The sequence below is a fragment of the Drosophila simulans genome, chromosome 2L, assembly GCF_016746395.2.
Source record: "Drosophila simulans strain w501 chromosome 2L, Prin_Dsim_3.1, whole genome shotgun sequence".
NCBI lineage: Eukaryota > Metazoa > Arthropoda > Insecta > Diptera > Drosophilidae > Drosophila > Drosophila simulans.
In genome coordinates, this window is record NC_052520.2 from 20,623,181 (window position 1) to 20,641,179 (window position 17,999).

Here is a 17,999-nt window from a genome sequence, read left to right on the forward strand (position 1 = left end):
GGTCTAAAAAAGTTCTTTGTATAAGGTCATAGAGAAATATTGTATATAGTGCTATTTTAAGTCCTGATATTGTAATAAGGATCATCCATCAAGGACATTTGTTTAAAGTTTAAGTTCTTCGAACTTATTGACATCTAAAAGTTTTCATTTTCCATTTGCGCAATCCTTTGTGCGGATTTTTAATCGTGTCGCCAGTTCCTTCGACTGTGAATGATTTCACTTAACGCTCTCGGGATAGGAAAACAATGTTATCGCTTAATACTTATATTTTCCTGTCATTTAATTTCTTTTCCACTTGGTTCTCTCCGCTTTCTCCTTTGATGCTCGCTGGTAAGTGGTTAGTGGGACTCACTCTCAGAATCGACCCGGTTTTATGGTTCTTTGTTTTCGCGCCAAACGATTTTGTTCAGCGCGATGCCAAATAGAAAATCATCATAATTTTCCTTTATTACCAGACTTCTTACCCATTTGCCATACTGGTTTCCATGCTTTTTACGGACCAACTTTGGACCGATTCCGTAGCTGAAGCTGTAGCTGTTGCCCGTAGCTGCTGCAGCTTTAATTGCCATTGTCATGGCTGGGCTTGCTCATTGCCGTTGTCATTGTTTGTCACAGTCTGTTCCAGCAGAGCCCCAGTGCCCATCGGAAAAATAAAAAAGAGGAAAAATAACTTTGTCGGAAACTCCTTTGATTTGTTTTCAGCACAGCAGTATAAAAGTTTCGTACGGAACGAAGAAGCGTCCTGATCCCGAACTGCGAGGAGTGAGCTGAACTTTTTGAAGACAAAACATTTTTGAGTTATTAATGAAAAGTTGTTGTCTATCCGGTGTAGGTACAAGCAGGGCCGGGGCTTCAGTTTATATAGCGAATGCACAAGTGCTAACTAAATGTTATGCTTTCATTATGCTCAGTAGCCCCCACAAAAGTTTCGCCTCCGTCGAAGTACCGAGCAAGTTCCTCCTGGTTATTGGCTTACCTGATTTCTCTCCTGTCCCATTCAATTTGGTTTTGTTTTGAATTTTTCGTTTCTTGCAGACACGCATTTGTTTGCCTAAAGTGCACTTTTTAACTAACTTGTCTAACGCAACTAATGAAAAGATTTGTTATTGGTTTGGTCTGGTCTGGTAGGAGTGCGAGAAGTAGCAGCAGCCACACCAACTGCCACCTGGTGGTAGCTGGTAACTTTGCCAAGGGAATTATACATAAACATTGGACCAAACCGGGCAAGAAGAACGCACAACATATACACACACACGGCTCCCAAAAAATATAAAGAAATATGCTCGCAACTTGAAAAAGTAAATAAATATTTGAACAACTTCTTATGGCCAACTATTTGTTTGGCAGGCGAAAAGAACAAGTTTTGGGCCAGGCCAAAGCAAAAAGGTAAGCTCAATACTGCGCCGGGGTGTGGAACTTTCGAAGCCATTATGTGAAAGTTTTATTTCTGCTCGGCCAGGGCCTGGCAATCGACAAGTTTTCCTCTTGGGTGGCTCTAAGTTCGGCAGGAATTGGATTGCCAAATTGTTCAGCACATAATTTTAGAGGCAATTTAACGAAATCAAATTTAAGATAAATTCTTTCAGCAAGAATGTGCAAAATTAAGTGTATAAATATTGCTGTAAATTTAAAGTTAATATGTATCCTACGGTTACTAATCCATAAGTTGATTTGCCTAAAACGAACAAAGAGTGGTTTTATTATACCAGACATCCATCTATGTAAATCAATTTTATGAATGAATTCTGTATTATATGCCATATATCTTCACTATTTCCCAGGTGCTTTCAAGCGAATTGTTAAGCTGCTCAAATGGCTTGTTAATATGTTTATAAAGGCCATTCCGCGCTATGTTCGAGCATCTCTAAAAGCCAGCGCTAAATATGGTCATAACCATAAGCCAACTGTGGTCATTGTTCGCCACACAATTGGCATATTAAATTACCGCTTTTGTAGCATATTTAACATAACACTCACACGAACATAGGCTATTTTTGGCCCCTCGGTTATCTAAACAGATAATTAAGTCCGCTTTGAGCCGCGGCTGTCTGCCAGCTGATTGATTGACTTTATCGGCCGTTCGAGCGGGTCTTATCAACACTATACCGGAGTCAATCTTTTTGGCCCGGTCCGTCCCCGGCCTATCAAGATGCAGTCAGAAAGTGCATAAAAGACGTATCTCACGGCAAACGGCAATAACAAGAGCCACAGCTCAGCACAGCACCGCAGAACACACCGCAGGAAGGTAGGTAAAAGTCTCAGATTAAAACGAGTTCTTAACGGCAATCGTGTAGGCCGAGGAGTGCCATCTTTATGGACAGGTTAAGACAACTTCCTGCGTCCCCGACCCTCCACTCCATCGGCAACGAGGAGTTGCTTGATCGACAGTTCACCATGTAAACGAAACCAAAAAGGATGACACACCACAAGACCATTCCATTCATTTATATAAATTAGTTTTTATTTACAGATCTTAAGGTTAGTTAACATAGTTGTCAGGGTGCGGACGGAATCAGTTACTAACTGGTACATTCTTGTAGTTTCTTTTACAATTTATGCAGGCATTAAGATCATATAATTCCTAAAGTTCAGATTATAATATCGTTGACAAATGAATATATCATTTCTTGAGCACAAGCATTGCGGTTTCCATACATAATTAAGAATTTTATAAAATTTTTTGAAATACAAGGCAGTCTTAATTTACCAATTCGTTAAGCAGAATTTCTTTTAAGAAATATAAATTTTAGCTTTATTTCTGCAGTCTAAGACGATTTGACATTTTTATAAACAATATCTACATTTCCATTTCGTACACTTTGAGTCGTGCAGCTGACTTCCAGAAAATGTATCCCAAGTGTAGTCGAATCCCGGCAAATTTATTATCCTCGACATCTGGCGTCGTTCCAGGTGTTTATTTTTTGGCTGGTGGAATCAATCAAGCGCCAGGTAAGATGGCCACCCGCATTCTGCAGTTTATGACACTCTGTCACACAAAATTTCCAGGCGGCTGCATAAACGTAGCGACATAAATAAACAATTTAAAAATGCATGTAGTAAACGTATAATTTGATTAATAGCGACAGCTAGAATATAAAGAGCACAGAAAAAATTATTCATAAATGTTGAATGTGTTAAAATGAATTATTTATGACTTTACATGCAAATCAAAGTTTGCAACAGTGGCGTTTCCAAATTAAAATGATTCCATTTTTTTCTTTCTACGTTCATTACCTGCTCATCAATTTGTAATTGGATCCCATGTTATTTAAAACAAATAAGGAAACCTTGGCTGAAAAAAACATTTGTTTGCTGAAATATTCATTGTTAAATGCTGCGAAAGAATTCATATTTATTGCTGAAATGATTTGTGTGAATTATTTAAGCTGAAAAAAATTGAAAATCAATGGATTAATTATGATTTCAGCTTCCACTCCATTTCCAATCCATATCCAGATCCAGTGACCAATCCAAACCAAACTACAACAATAGCGCCAACGCCTGTGAAAGAAGGAAGAAACGGCACGGAACACGAAAAAGTCTGGACAACAGTGCCCGGCATTAAACCTATAGGATTAGGTGGGTCTGGGGAACTGGGACCTGGACGTTGGTTTCAACACCGCCACTTGGGTATTTGCTGAAAGAAAAAAGCGCAAGGGAGCAACTCTTTTCCAAAAAAAAAGCATAGCAATGCATATATTTGTATATGTAAGCATGGAGCTGTGAAACACGCAGCTAGAAAATACTTAGAAGAGGCCAAAGCTCCGGAGCTGTGAGCTGAAACCGTAACTGCAGGTGAAAATGGATTCTGAAAATTGGGTTAATTGATGCTTAGTGTTTTGCTTCAGTAGCGGGGTAGAGTGGGCGTGGGTGGCGTTGTTTAGCGCCAAGTGGCTAATAGTTTTTGCCACCCCCGCCGCGTGGCAACCGGAAGCAGAAACCGGAAATGCGCACAAGGAAATACACACAGACATCGGCACGGACGTATATTCTAAGTTTATGCTAAGAATATCATGAATTCTGCACTTGGCGAAAAGCGACATTAGTTATTTCGTAACTCGCTGGTCTTAGAAAAGAATAATATTTATTTTAAATCATATTCTAATTTAATTTGTTCGTTCGATTTGAATGAATGCGATTGTAAGATTTGTAAGCGATTTTCATAGAAACGACTCCGCATAAACCTCTAGCAAATACCGAAATGGCGACGTCGTTTACGTTGAGGGCCAAAAGGTAAAAAGGTCAGCAAACTGCCACGTAAATGCCATGTATATATATACGGGTAATTAGCATTAACCCATTGTCGAACTATACACACCGGGACTGCCTGGTTCCGTGAGATTGGCAATGAGAGTGGGGGCTCCACCGCTCAGACTCCCGCCACCCGCGCCACCGGACGCGGCAGGACCTGCAGCTCCGGCCGCTGCGGCACCACTTCCGGCTGATCCACTGGCAGCCGCCGGATCGAGCGTCTGGGCAATGAGGAGGAGCAGCAGCAGGGATGCGAAGGTGGCTCTAAGCGTTGGCCGCTGCCTCATCTTGCAATTTGGTATTTTGGCTATGTGCTTGTTGTACTCCCGCACCGGCATCAACATGTTCCATTGGTTGCTTCTTGGCTCCCTGGCTACGATGGCGCTAATTGTGGACGATGCTCTGGAAATAGAAGGGGTAAATGGGTCAGTGATGAATTGGTTTCGGATAAACTGCATTTGTGGAATTAAGGCGGCAAAAAAGCGGTTTATTCTATCTCATTTCGTGTATCTCACATATTTCTGGACTGTTAAAAATTCATCCCATGGATACAAATTCGCTTAGCTTCGAGATCCAACTAAACCATCTGCCATACGACTAGTAGCAGTTGCAATTAATGTTCTTTGCAAGTTTATTGTAGCACATCACACACGCAGACTCACACACATACGTACGCAGCCTGCTGCAAAAGTATCTTATGGATACGCTTTGTATCTCAATGTTGTTCGGTTTGCTGCACACACTTCACTTCACCAACTGGTCGCAATTAAAGTTCCTGCAGTCCTGTTTAGTCGACATCTGCTCGGCACATACACGAAATGTAGCTCGGCCAAACATCAAAATTACACATTTGGCATATAAATTGCTCAATTTAAAATATTTTGCTTGTGTCGAGATGCTATTAAACCAACACACAAAATTACAGACGCTACGCTAATGTATCTTGTAGATACAATTGCGGAAATTGCACTATTATCACACAACCACGAACGACGGCGCACCCCTCTTCGCAGGGAAATTCCATTTCTTGAACACCCATTGGGTTAATTAATTTTTCACTTCATCGATTTATGATCACTTTTGCTTGTTTTCACATACATCCCAACTGCAGTTGTTGTTGCAAAGGGTTAGGTTGCACCTTATTTTGTTTTCTTGAATTATGAATATTAAGATCAGGCAATTGATTTGGTTTAAGTCTGCAGCTTAGCAGTTTAAATTAAATACTTCTGCCTTAAATTATGAATTTATGGCAGGACTTGTTGTTAATCACAAAAAAAAAAACATTACACCTTGTATTTTCGCTGTCTTCAGTTCGTATCTCTTTGTTTATATTTATGCATTGCACTTGTGCCAAGAACCTTTCAGCTTTTCACTGTTTTCCCCGACTTTTTCCCGTTTCGCTTTTCTGGTGGCGTTGGCGTGTGTGCGTTGCTTTTGTTACATTTATAAATGGTTTAGAGCGCACATGTGCCGCACAGCACCAAAACACACACGCACAGCTGTGGCTACAATTTGTAACTGTAGCGCATTTATAACCGCTGGCTCCTTCGATGTCCTTGCTGCCGTTTTCAGATGCTCTCCGCTGCTTGCTGCTGCTACTTTCTGTTTTTCAGCACTTCCAGGACTGGCGGGCGGGCCAATGTTTACACACACGCTCAAGAACTTTTGTTGGTCGTCAACAAACCATCAAGCATTTGCGTTATATTGCTTATCAGCGACCGAGATATGGCAGAGGGTATTGGGTACTGGGTACTGGTTACTGGTTCCTGGGACCTGGGTACTTGTTCCTTTCGATGCGGTCTGGGCCTCGTATTTGATTTACCCTTCGGAAAAGCGGAAAACGTGCTCACATGCGGCTTGCCTGAATTTTCCACTCGTCTCTCCGTTCGCTTTTGTTGTTTCAGTCAATTGCCGCATTTTAAAAACGCATAAAATTGCTTTATGTTTGCCTTGCCAGTATTCTTCTCATCCTTCCCCGCTTTCTTTTTTTGGCTTATCCCCTGGCGTAAATTTATGCAAGGCGCCTTAGTTAGGGGCCACAAAACTCGCACATGACAGTCGACGAGACGCGTTGGCGTTGGGTTTTCCTCCTTCCACTCCACCTTCCATTCCTCCAGGAAAATAATGCAGGCTGCACAGCTGCAGTTCTCCAGGTATGTGTGTGTCTTCGTCGCCGGGTAAGTATCTGTAAGTGGTGCATAAGTGGCAGAGAAATGTTATTGATGATTTATTTGCATTTGGCATTGATATATGCTAATGTTTTCCCTCGCTATCTGCCTCTTTCGTTGCCCGACTCCCTTGAAAATGAAAACAAAACCGAAAAAGGTTGCTCACGGTTCCAGGCCATGGATTATGTTATCTTTGAACGCGGCCTGGCCTGTTGGCTTTTCAATTTTTCATGCCGCCGCCGGGCCAGCGAAAGAAGAAATTATTATGGCATTTTCCCCATCTTCCCTGGACTTTCTTAAAGTCATTTTTATTTGCATTTCGTGATTTCGAACAGACACACAGCGATAAGCCTGCAATGCTGTGCCAACTCAAATATTTGATTTAATTCCCTGACATAATAATTAATCACTCGGCACCTTTTACGGGACGTGAATAACCCCGGGGTCTCGTTTATTTGTTTATAATTAAATATTATTTGGCAGTCCAAATGAGACAGCCAAGCCGAGTGGCATTTATCAGTCGTTCACTTTGGCTAGTTTCGTTTTTCTTACTTTGTATTTTATGTCTTTCCCCTCTCTCCCTTCTTTCTCCCTCCTGCCTAATGAGTTACAAATTTGGTTTTTCAGTTGTTTAATGGCTGACAGCATTATAGATTAGTGGCCGAAAGTTTTTCTAGTCCGCCACCCCGCCCTCCCTTCTATTTTTTCTATGCCATTTACATGGGAGATCTGGGAACCGTTTGCCCCGCGGCCCTTTTTGTCGACCGTCTGTCGCCGGTTCGGTTTTTTTGTATCTGGCTACTTGGTGGGTCTGCAGATACAAATGTATCTGCGATGTGTTTTTTTCTGGACTAATAGCTGGCTGCCAATGGGAATTTGTGTTAATTGTATGCTCGTTATGAATGTCCGTTGGCATTTTAATTTTGGCAGAGATTATTTGGTTGGAAAGATATGTAGTATAATACTTTGGACAAGGGTAATTAAGTCCACATATATAAATATATATAATATAGAGCATAATTATAAGGTCGGTAATCATATACATTAAAAATAATTCAAACGGTGCTGATGATATACCTGTTGCCCTTGTTCGCCGCACAGCATTTACTCTTCGGGAGCATTTCTTGGGTTAATTTACTTAGTCAAATCTGGGAATGAAAAAGTTTTCCGCTTGATGCGACTCAACTCGCTGGGTCGATTAGCATATTGGGAGGAGTACGGGCTCCCTAAGAGATTGCCCCATTCCGCATTAAAAATTCATGCTCCCAACTGACAGGCCTTGAGATACATTTGAAATTCAAGTGCCAAGGCACACGCGCATCGCTAAAAGTGTCAAATTGGCAAAAGTGGACTTGGACTTGAAGGGGAAGGCAGCGCCAGCAAGGCAAAACAGAAACATTCTAAAACAAACTTTGATGCCCTCTGCGATGTGAGTTGTGTGCTTGTGTGTGTGTGTGTGTGCGGGGTCTATAAGAAATTGATATCATTTATCAAACTGACACATACACAAAACAGCGAGTGAGGCTGTGGAGCGAATCTTTTCTTGGGCAACTTTTGCAAATGAGGCAGCCAGCCATTCGGCAAACGCCACATAAATAAACGGGGGATGGGAGGCCTAATTGAATTCAGCGTTGCGAGAGTAAGCGAGAAATACATAAATAATCGGACGAGATCGCAGCTCTGCCGCAAAATTAGTTCATTAAAGAAGTTCGGGCGAGATTTGCATACGAAACAAAAAATCGACATCCCCGCCGAAAAACCTCAAAAATGAAACGCATAAAAGCGAAAAATAAATGCAAATTAAAGAAGAAAAAACAATGCAGAGAGGGCTATCCAAATGTTTTTTCATTTTCGTTTTTTCGGGGCCAACCCAAAACTCCGCCCACTCGACAGAAAGAAAAAGTTCCAATTGCCAAAAACTTCAAAAGTCAGCAACATGCAACATGAATATCAAAATCAGAGAGGCAGCTATAAAAAGCATATAAAAATGCTACGAAAGTGGCTACTACTATGTGTATGCATGAAAAGAGTGTTGGCACTGCTTGTATTTATATTTGTATTTCGTGGAAACGAGTGCAGCAAATCAATGCCCAACAAACGGAACTATAGTATGAGAGCTGCGTGTCAGGGCCAAAAAAGAAAAGAAAGAGCTGAAAAAATGGGAGGATGAGGAGGTATGAGGACTACACGCATATACATAAGCATACAGACCCCAACGAATAATTCCGGGAAACCCTCTCAGCGATCACAGGCCCAGCCCACTTGTAATAAAAAATATTTTCAATAATAAAGTGTATTAAGTTGTGAAGTGCACACAGCCATGCAGGCTGGAGTGAAAATAAATGAAATGTGAACCATGGAAAAGCTTCGAAAAGCAATAAGAGTGAAAATTCTCCATCCGCTCCTCTTTTTTTTTTTGTATTTTATAGATACATATTTGTGTATGTGTGCTATTCACAAAACAGAAAAGTACAAAAAATAACGAAAAATATATATGTGTGTGGAGTGGCGACGCCGCTGTATGAGTTGCGTGTAAATATAAATATTTTTTCCATACAAATACCGAAAAATGGGTGACGGAGATGGGAGTTACATTCCATGGAGACAACTCTGGTTTGTTGATTCTACGGATACGAATACGAAATACAAAATACGAAATACGAACGAATGAACGATCGCATGAATGTGTCAATGGCTCAAAACGATTTATACAGCATATTAAATTCTGACATCAATGTTTGATTGTCCATACATGAAATGTAATAAAATGGAGGAGTAATGAAACCGAATAAAGTGTAGCGGCATCTAAAATTGATTTCCACTCCCTGAAATTGAAACTCATGTGGGGTTCGATTGTAGTTTCACGTTTAAAGGGATTACACTGAAATTGAAGTGGCTGCTGCACTCTGGAAATCTAGACTTTCCTCTTATACATTTTATTTTATTTCACTTCACTCTTCTTTTTTCCGACTGACCCCAGGCTGACTCTGTGCACCCATTGTTGTTGTTTGCGCAGGAGGGGATTCGAAGAGGCCACCAAAAAGCTGAACCGAATTGGATTTAACCTCTTTCGGGCCAGACATCAGAGCAGAGGTGGATGGATGCATGGGATGCAGAGGGATTAGAACAGGTCTCTATGGGTATAAGCCCACTCGCACACGTGCCGGAGGTGAATGCCAGAAGGGATTTCTGTTATGCAGAGAAGCCAAATTCAAATTGCTGCATACTTGTTGATGCAGTGAAATGTCTTCTGGCTCAAAATGCCACTACTGGAAGTCTTTGGGAGGCGGGGAGAAGCGATGCTGCGATTTATAACTTTCTCAGGACTCACAATTACGTAGTAAAGTGCTCACGATGAGTGAAACAACCATTTACTATCTCTAGAGTTAGCTAAATATGCAGAGATTTAGATGTGAACGTGCCTGATTTATATTTCCTTTCCAAACTTATCCATTATATCCTGCCCAAAAAGATATTTCTCCCTTTTAAAAATTCCTGTTAACCCTTTTTAAAGTGCCGCAAATTGATGACCAAAGCCCGTTGAGCCAAATTCCATAATGAGCAGGTCAATTTGCAATTCTCTCTGTGCTGGTGCTGCCCCATTCGACACCAGTGTCTCATCCCAGTCTCACCCCTTCGGTACGCCCTCAAATGGGCTCTGTGCCCCAAAATATTCCTTAGTTAAAGGGGCAATATTCAAATGGCAGTCATCCACAAATTATCGCGCTTCGCACAAACCCGCGCACCTGCCTCAGCATATGCTAATTAAAGGGGCCGCTCGCTCACTTTGGGGCGAACTAACTGGGTCACGGGAATGACATCGGGCGAATTTGCACACCGATAGATTTATGTAGGTATGGAGCCGGCTAACGGCATTTGGCCAGGCCCCAAAGAAGAACATTATGACGGGGATGACGCCTATGGAGCCTGCAGAGAACTATCAATCTTGTGCGAGCGAGCATAATTCATAGCCAAAGGGGTTGGCTGCATCTCTCGAAGCTCTTCTGAATATGGCACAATAACCAACGCCTACTGCAACGCCTACACTGCAATCGGAGATCGAGTGCGTTCTTTAAAAGCGCATCGCCATGTTTGGATTGTGATGCAAGAGGCAAACGCTTCCTAATGAACACTTTGTCTGATAAAGATACAGGGTTAGTTACAGACTAGTGAAGTTTAATACAATCGATGAGAATCTGGTTAATTTCTCCAGTTAACAATAATATATAGTGGAAATTGTTCTCAGTGCTAAGGAGGCGTGGTCGGTGTGTCCGTGCAAGTTTTGGGACAAAAGGCAATGTCAGTTGCGGTTCTGAGCCGCCAAAGCGTGAAAAGCGCAGCGATGCCGTCCGCCTTTTCCTCCAGTTTTCCCCCGCTCTCAGCTGGAAAAGATGAGACGCGCAGGCAGGCAGCTTGCCAGGTTGATAATTATGAATGGAGCCAACTGTGAGCTGACACAAAACAAACTCAACCCACATGGGGCCATTGAGCTGTCAGCTGTGGCGACCTCGCTGATGCGGCAGCTACACCCAAAATGCAACGCCCCTGCAGAGGTAAGCAGCTTAATCGAGCTGCATCTACGAGCTGCATCTCTGCCACAGCCCCTAAAAGCAAGCCGTGCCCAGACCCGAGCCCAAGCCCATCCACATGGCCATAGTCGGTGTCTGTGCCGCCGTTATCATTAGTTGCATCTTAGAGGCACTCAGCCGCAGCTGAAAAGCTTTCAAACCCGCTCCCCACCTCGGCACTGAGCGAAAATATGCACACCACTTGGGTCGGAGGTGACTTAACTGCAAAGTTTTGTCACTCCATTTGGTCAGGTGAATAAAACAATATTATTGTCATCTTACCAAATTGACGATCAAATCGCATCATGCCCCAATTCGTTCGAGTTAGCTGCGTTTGAGTATAATTTCTTCCAGTGTAATGCCCATAACCGAGCCCCAGCCAAGTGCAGAATGCATGGATAGGCCAGAGCTAAAGGGAAACGCTGAAGCGGGTGAAGCGGGACTGGAAAAGGAGAAAGAAGGCAGGTTGGTCGCTGCGGCTGAGCGTTTTATTAATTTATTGCCCTGACGATAGTGGAACAAATCTATTAAAATGCGCATATTAAGCCGAAAGCAGCTTAAGTAAATTACGCACTTATAGATGGCAATAACGAAAACGAATCGGGCTGAGAATCAATGGGGAACTGGGTACAGGCAATCAGCGACGGGAATTAAAAAGAGCAGCCCAAGATGGCCAGCTAAAACAAAAGTCAGGTCGTGGCTGTAAAAATGGTTTAATGAAGGCTCTAAAACTTATGAAATAAAAGTCAAGTAGATTCGGAACGGGAAGGGCTGAGTCTAAAGTCGAAGTTATGTTACCCTGCTAGTAGAACAAGATTGAGAATAAAGATAGTCAGAGGTAGCTACATAAAATCCGTAGCTACATAACTTTTCCTAAAAGGTTAAATTAGTTTATTTAGTTGTTGCCACCTTTATAATAATTTCTTAGTTATGTCAAACTAGATACAAACAGCCTTTAAAGAGAAATACAAACTTATTTGCTTTCCCATTCAAATTTCTTTAAAATCTGATTTATATTAAAAACAACCGATTTTATGGCCAGAAAAACTCCAATACATCCAATCCAATTTCGTGCTTCTGTCAACGATTTCAACGAAACCTTTCAGGGAAGCGTAAAAACAAAAACGGATAACACCACATCGATTTTTCAATGGCATGGACATAAAAAGAATTCAAAAACGAACAAAAGCCGAACAAAAACTTATCATTAAGACCATAAATAATTAGTAAGCCTTAATGGCGAAGCGAAAAACGCGGCCTCTGATTTGGCTCAAAAATTGCTTAATTAGTCACGGTTCCATCGGTAGTAAAATGCGTAAATAATGCATAAAATATGGCAAGTTCTTTTTTTTTTTATTTTGTATGATAAACGCTAGTGTGTTTTTTGTGAGCTGAGAAATTTGAGAAATTGTTTTCGTGTATTTGGTGTTTTCTCGCCTTTGTGTCGGGTTCTTTATTCTGTTTTTCCCCCTCCATCCAACCTGGGCGGTGGTTTATTTATGGCTTTGCATTTATTAAATATATATATATATATATATACATACATATTTGTATCTGCCTTGCGTAACAGGTTGTACCGTGTGTGTGCGTTGAGTTATTTAATATCAATTAGGGACCCACTCCACAGTGTCTGGGCCACAGCTGATTTCAAAATAACGACACGCATTTCACTTTATTCCGCATCGGGTTCCACAGTTTATTTTCGCTCCTAAGAGCCAAACAAATGGCTGCAATTAGAACAATATGGCGAAACGCGGACAATTTGGAGGTTTACGGGGCTTGGGGCTACAACAAATGTGTGGCAAGAGGTCAAATTGATCGGCCCATGAATATTGATAAATGATCGACACTCGATCGTTACCGAATGAGAACGGCTGAAGTTTTATCTGCATGTGCTGTAATTGCTTGACATTTGACTGAGTTCATTGTTCGCTTTTTATACTCGCTTATACATATCTGCTTATTTAACCAAGTGTTTGGACAATCAAAGGGGAGACATGACATTGATTGATTGGGGAAGAGATATTTATATTATCTGGAAGTGATTGTTCTGGACGCTTATTTGGGGTCCGATGTTTCTTTAAAATTAATCAAAGAGCACATAAAGGAGGTGGCAATGAAACCAGTTTGCTTCAACATTTATGAACTTTCCAATCAAATTATACTTTGCCAAGTATCTAGCCAGGCATATAATTAATATATATGGACTTCTTTTAGTTTTCCTAAAACCCTTCACTAATTTCTGGTGAAGAAATGCTGTGCGGTATCAGAATTTTGCACCACAAAAATCACACGCTAAGTGAATCTGATTTGCCCATAAAGCAATTTGTTTGAAATCCAATAATAGGACCACAACCACAATACAGTTTGTATATGGGCAAAGAATCGACGCACAACAGCAACAATGGACCTGGCAAAACCAGCTCATTATAAATTGGATTGAAATTCATTTTTAATAATTAAAGAGCTCGACTAAGGCCGAAAAAGAATGGTGCCCTGTGTAGAGTTCTATATGTGCGGAATATGTTCCACTAATTTGCGGCCTATCTAATTAATGGTTGCTGTTCCCCTACTTGGAATTCTTTGGTATTATTATTTTTCCGATGAGCGCTCCGAATGGAAAATAAATAAATTGATTGGAGGCGCGGATCCATTGGTTGCGGCCGATTGAGTTTGAAAAACGTTTACAAAATATGTGCCCACTAATTGACAATTAAGCAGGAAGTACATAGTTGAGCGCAGCATATACATATGAATGTATATGTATGTACGTCTGAATTGGATGATTGATAAAAGCGCTTCGAGTTTAAATATCGGGGGGCGTGGAAGCGTGCCAGACATTCTCTCCACGGGGGTAGAAAACTAAGCGGCTAACTGATTTCCGAACAAAACTTTCAACATATTAAAACTGCACTTGCCGGGATGGATATTTCCCCTGGTCGGCAAAGGAATGGCAGCACAAGGCGCTCAAGTATGTTGAACACGCGTCAAGTTCCTGCGGAAAACTTTTGCGTCAACTTTTGCAGGACCAGAAGACCCCAGACGAAGGTGAGCTTCAGTTGGCCTGGGCACTTAAGAGCCATTGACAATGGCAGCAGAAGCACCAACAGCAACAGCAGCAGCAACAACAATAACAATAATTCTAATTAAAGTTTTCAATTTCAAGTTTCGACTTCCCCAGCCACCTTCCCGGCCACCCAGCCGCCAAAATACCCAAAAAGAGAGACTCTTATCGCAAGGCAACGTCGTAGGCGATGAAAACAAAGCCGAGCAGACAATGCCAGCAAACAGACAATGGAGCGCCATCGAGTACAAAGCAGTCCCGAAATGATCCCAAGCTCAAAACACTGGGAAAAAAGACGAGATAAACTGGCTATCTTCCTGCAGTCTCACATACTAATAGTTGCTATGATAAATTTAAGATCAAAACAGCAGCTCATCGGAAATAATCGACATTCTATCGGAGTTATCGATTAAATCGATCCTTCGAGGGATACACAAATATTACAAACAATCTTTTACATGAATTTGGTCTATTATCTAAAGTTCTCTTTGACTAAAATCCAATATATTTTGCATTGTGCACTCCGGCTAGGTGTAATCTAATAACAAATAACTTTGGGAAGTATTAATCATATTCCCCGGCGGCGTGTGCGTCCTTGTGTGTATGTGTGTGTGTGCCGGGGTGTTTTGTGCGTGTGCTGCTTCTACTAATTATAAGTTTCAATTGTTCACTGAATGCATTCGGCTGGCGCTGCATTATAGAACTCTACTTCGGCCCGAACCCATCAGGCGTGCCTAAGCGGCTCAGACCATTGAGGCATGCACTCGGCCAACTAACTATGAATCATGCAACGAGATGAAGCTCAGTCTGAGACCCACGGCCTATGCTCTGCCTGATAATAATAATCTGCATAATCAACATCATAATGCAAGCAGACAAACACACAGACACACACTCACACACAATGAGCCACAAAAAGGGAGGCTGGCTGTCTGGCAAAGAGCTTTTGGCCAACGTCAAAAATAAAATCTCAACGAGAATCGGCAAACAAAACAATTTAATAAACGAAATTACATTTTTGGAAGATGTTCTGGCAAGGGGAAAAAAATACGCTTTTAAATTGGTAGAAATTCCAAAGGTTTGCCTTCATTGTCGTTTGGTTTTCATGAAACGCAATGTATTAATTTTCTCAAAAGAGTTTTATATTTCCGAGATACAATAACTTCGATGTTAACAGGGAACAAACATTTCGATGAGAGATGTTTATATCGGTTTCGAGGTGTTTGTTTTAATAAATATTTAGCAGCAGCAATCACCAGTAGTTATAAATAAACCTCGAGAGCAACAAAGCATGTTGTAAGTTGGGTACATCGTTTCTTGGATCTATCCAAGTAGATGCAGCCACAGAGAAAAATGCTATGCAAAAATGGGGAGGATGAGTTTGCGGCACGGATTGTTTGCATATGGCGGTGGCTCTCTGTGTGCTCATCCGAAGCTGTAACCGAAATTATTAAAAGCGGTCACAGCATAAAAAATAGAAATAAAGAGAAAACAAAAATAAAAACCGTAGAAGGCAGACACACAAAGGAGCGTTGACAGAGAAGCGATGAACCAGGGAAAATCCCCCCAAACCTCACCATCATCGCTCCCATTGAAAGCTACCCGCCCACGCTGAAAATCCAGCGCCATGACAAATCAATATTGGTTATTTTTGTATGCATGAAGTGGGGGCGTGGTGGCCGTCTGCCCTGCCCTCCTCCCCGCCACCGCCTCCTCCGTTGCCAAAATAATCATCACAAACTTTGACGCAGCACGCATATTAAATAAACTCGCAGATACGGGTTCAGAAGAGTATCTCATAGATACGAAATACAAGTACTCGGCACTCCAGCATGCATAAATTAGTCCGTTCGTTGCCTGTCTCGCGGAATGTTGGCCGAAAAGCATTGGCGGCGGACGGGGAGAAGGATACCGCGACGGATTGACAAGCGCGATTCCGAGTAATTAAGAGGGAGTTGGGTTCGACTCCCACCCCTTAGGAGTGGGTCTTTGAGGCGGAATTAGATATTATCCCGCTGCAGGTAGGTGTATGTGTGTACCGATGGCTGGTTAACCCCCAGAACCAACGAAGCTAAAAGTGTATTTCGTTGGAGGATAGCTTAAATTAGTGATCACAAACAGGTAATCGCAATTGAGGTGTTCAACTGTGGATTGGAAGAATGGGTTCCCTAACCAAAACAGTATAATGATTGATGGAATACCAATTATTGCGATATTAAATTAGCTGTGAGGAATTTATTTCCTCATTAGGAAGAACTGCTAGGACAAAATTCGGAATAGTTGTTCCTACAAAAACAGGTCAAATTAAACTTTATTTTATCATTCAAATGATTAAAAAAAACTAAAAAGCTATTGATAAGCTATCCTGTTTGGCCGATCATTAATTTGATGTCTCTAGTGTATATATAGCCTCTTGTATTTATTCTCCGACTTGCATCGATTGCACTGATGAACGTTTTATTAGCTCAATCTTCGGGCTGGCAAATAGCAATTACCAACTTGGGTGCAAACTACCATTTGTTCACTGCCCATTGGATGCAACGCAAAGCGACCGAGCAACAAGTGAGGCAGCTGCTCCTCTTAAATTTCCGACCTCGATGCCAACGTACAGCTAAACGGAAAAAATTAGTCAGAGATGGATAAAAGCCGAAAATTCAAAGCTGAAAATGTGCATTTGTATTTCCGATGGCCACAAAATGAAGAATCCCTTGGACGCAGACATCCGACTCAAAAAGCGAACGGAAAACTGATAATGATTGTGGCCTGCGGGGGCATTCGATGGTCAAAAGCCCGAATCGAATGGAACTCTGCATAGCGAAAAAGCCAACGTAGCCCAACAAATCAAAAATCTATCAAATTGAAATTTTGCAGGTAATATTGCAACTGTTGAAACTCGTTTCCTTAATAAATACACATGGGAACACAACAGCAAATGAAATAAAATATTTTTAAGACTTGAAAACCTTGTTACCCAGAAATGTAGATCCCTTTTCGCTCAGTCTGCGGATTCATGGATGCAGAGTGAGAGCCATGGCAATAACTGGCGCCTGCCTAACCAAAATTAGTTCAGATCCAGGGGCCTACCACTGATGGTGGGCACGAGGGGCTGCAAAGGATAAAAGGCAAAGGATATTTCGGGTGCATATTAAAAGCCAGGCAGCAGGCGCAAGAGAGGCAGACAAAATCAAATGACGTCCCCGCATAGACAAACAAATTTCGCATGTGCATGTGCATGTGCAACGGAGGGAGTGAGTTCCGGGGATATGGGTGGGGATGCCAAAATATTCTATGGGTGGTTGCCCCACTCCGGCTGGTTGGGGGCGTGGCAGCTGCAGGAACAGCCCTGGCATCATCATTAAATATCATTAACACAGCAACGAACAAGCAGCACAGACAACAGACAACTGACAGCAGCCACATCAGCAGCAGCAACAAAAGCAGCCATTCGGTAATATCATTAACAAGAGCAGGATGGTGATTTTAGCTCGAGATCCGGGGAATGGAGGGAGAATGGGAATGGGAATGGGCATGGGTATGGGTAGGGCAATGGCAATGGCAATGGGAGTACTTTAGGCAAAGGAAGCTCAGGCAATAGCAATTGCAAACGGAATCGCAATAACACACAGCAGTAGCAAGCTGAAAGCAGCTAGCAGCAAGCAGCATTCAGCATCAGCAGCAACAATCTGGATATCTGGCAAAAGGAAGCAAATGTGTATACAAAATGTTTTTAATTAAACGCTTCCTCCCTTTGAGCGGAGCGTCTCCTTGGCAAAACGAAGTTGACAGACTTTCTCGACAAGCTCGGAACTGAAAATGCCAGTTGTACCTTAAACGCTATCAGCGGCAAAAGTCATCAGCAATTTACAGGGATATTCCATGAATATTTCAATCAATTGGGTTTCCCCCGGTTTCTCATTTCATCCTCTTGTAGTTTGCATTTGCATGTCG

At 41.9% G+C, this 17,999-nt stretch overlaps 1 protein-coding gene across 5 annotated transcripts in view; it reads right to left on the bottom strand.

The window, feature by feature from the left end:
- Positions 1-2,439: 2,439 nt before the first annotated feature.
- The window catches only part of LOC27208407, a 73,071-nt gene continuing 57,511 nt past the window's right edge, over positions 2,440-17,999 (bottom strand). For 3 of the 5 annotated variants that reach the window (XM_039291258.2, XM_039291260.1, XM_039291259.1), the window contains exon 5: positions 6,102-6,436. In XM_039291258.2, the coding sequence (XP_039147192.1) occupies positions 6,156-6,436 (281 nt within the window). In that variant the 3' untranslated portion in view covers positions 6,102-6,155. Of the gene's footprint in view, positions 4,654-6,101; positions 6,437-17,999 lie in introns of those variants that run through there. The other 2 variants (XR_005543483.2, XM_016183259.3) reach the window with 2 other exon arrangements.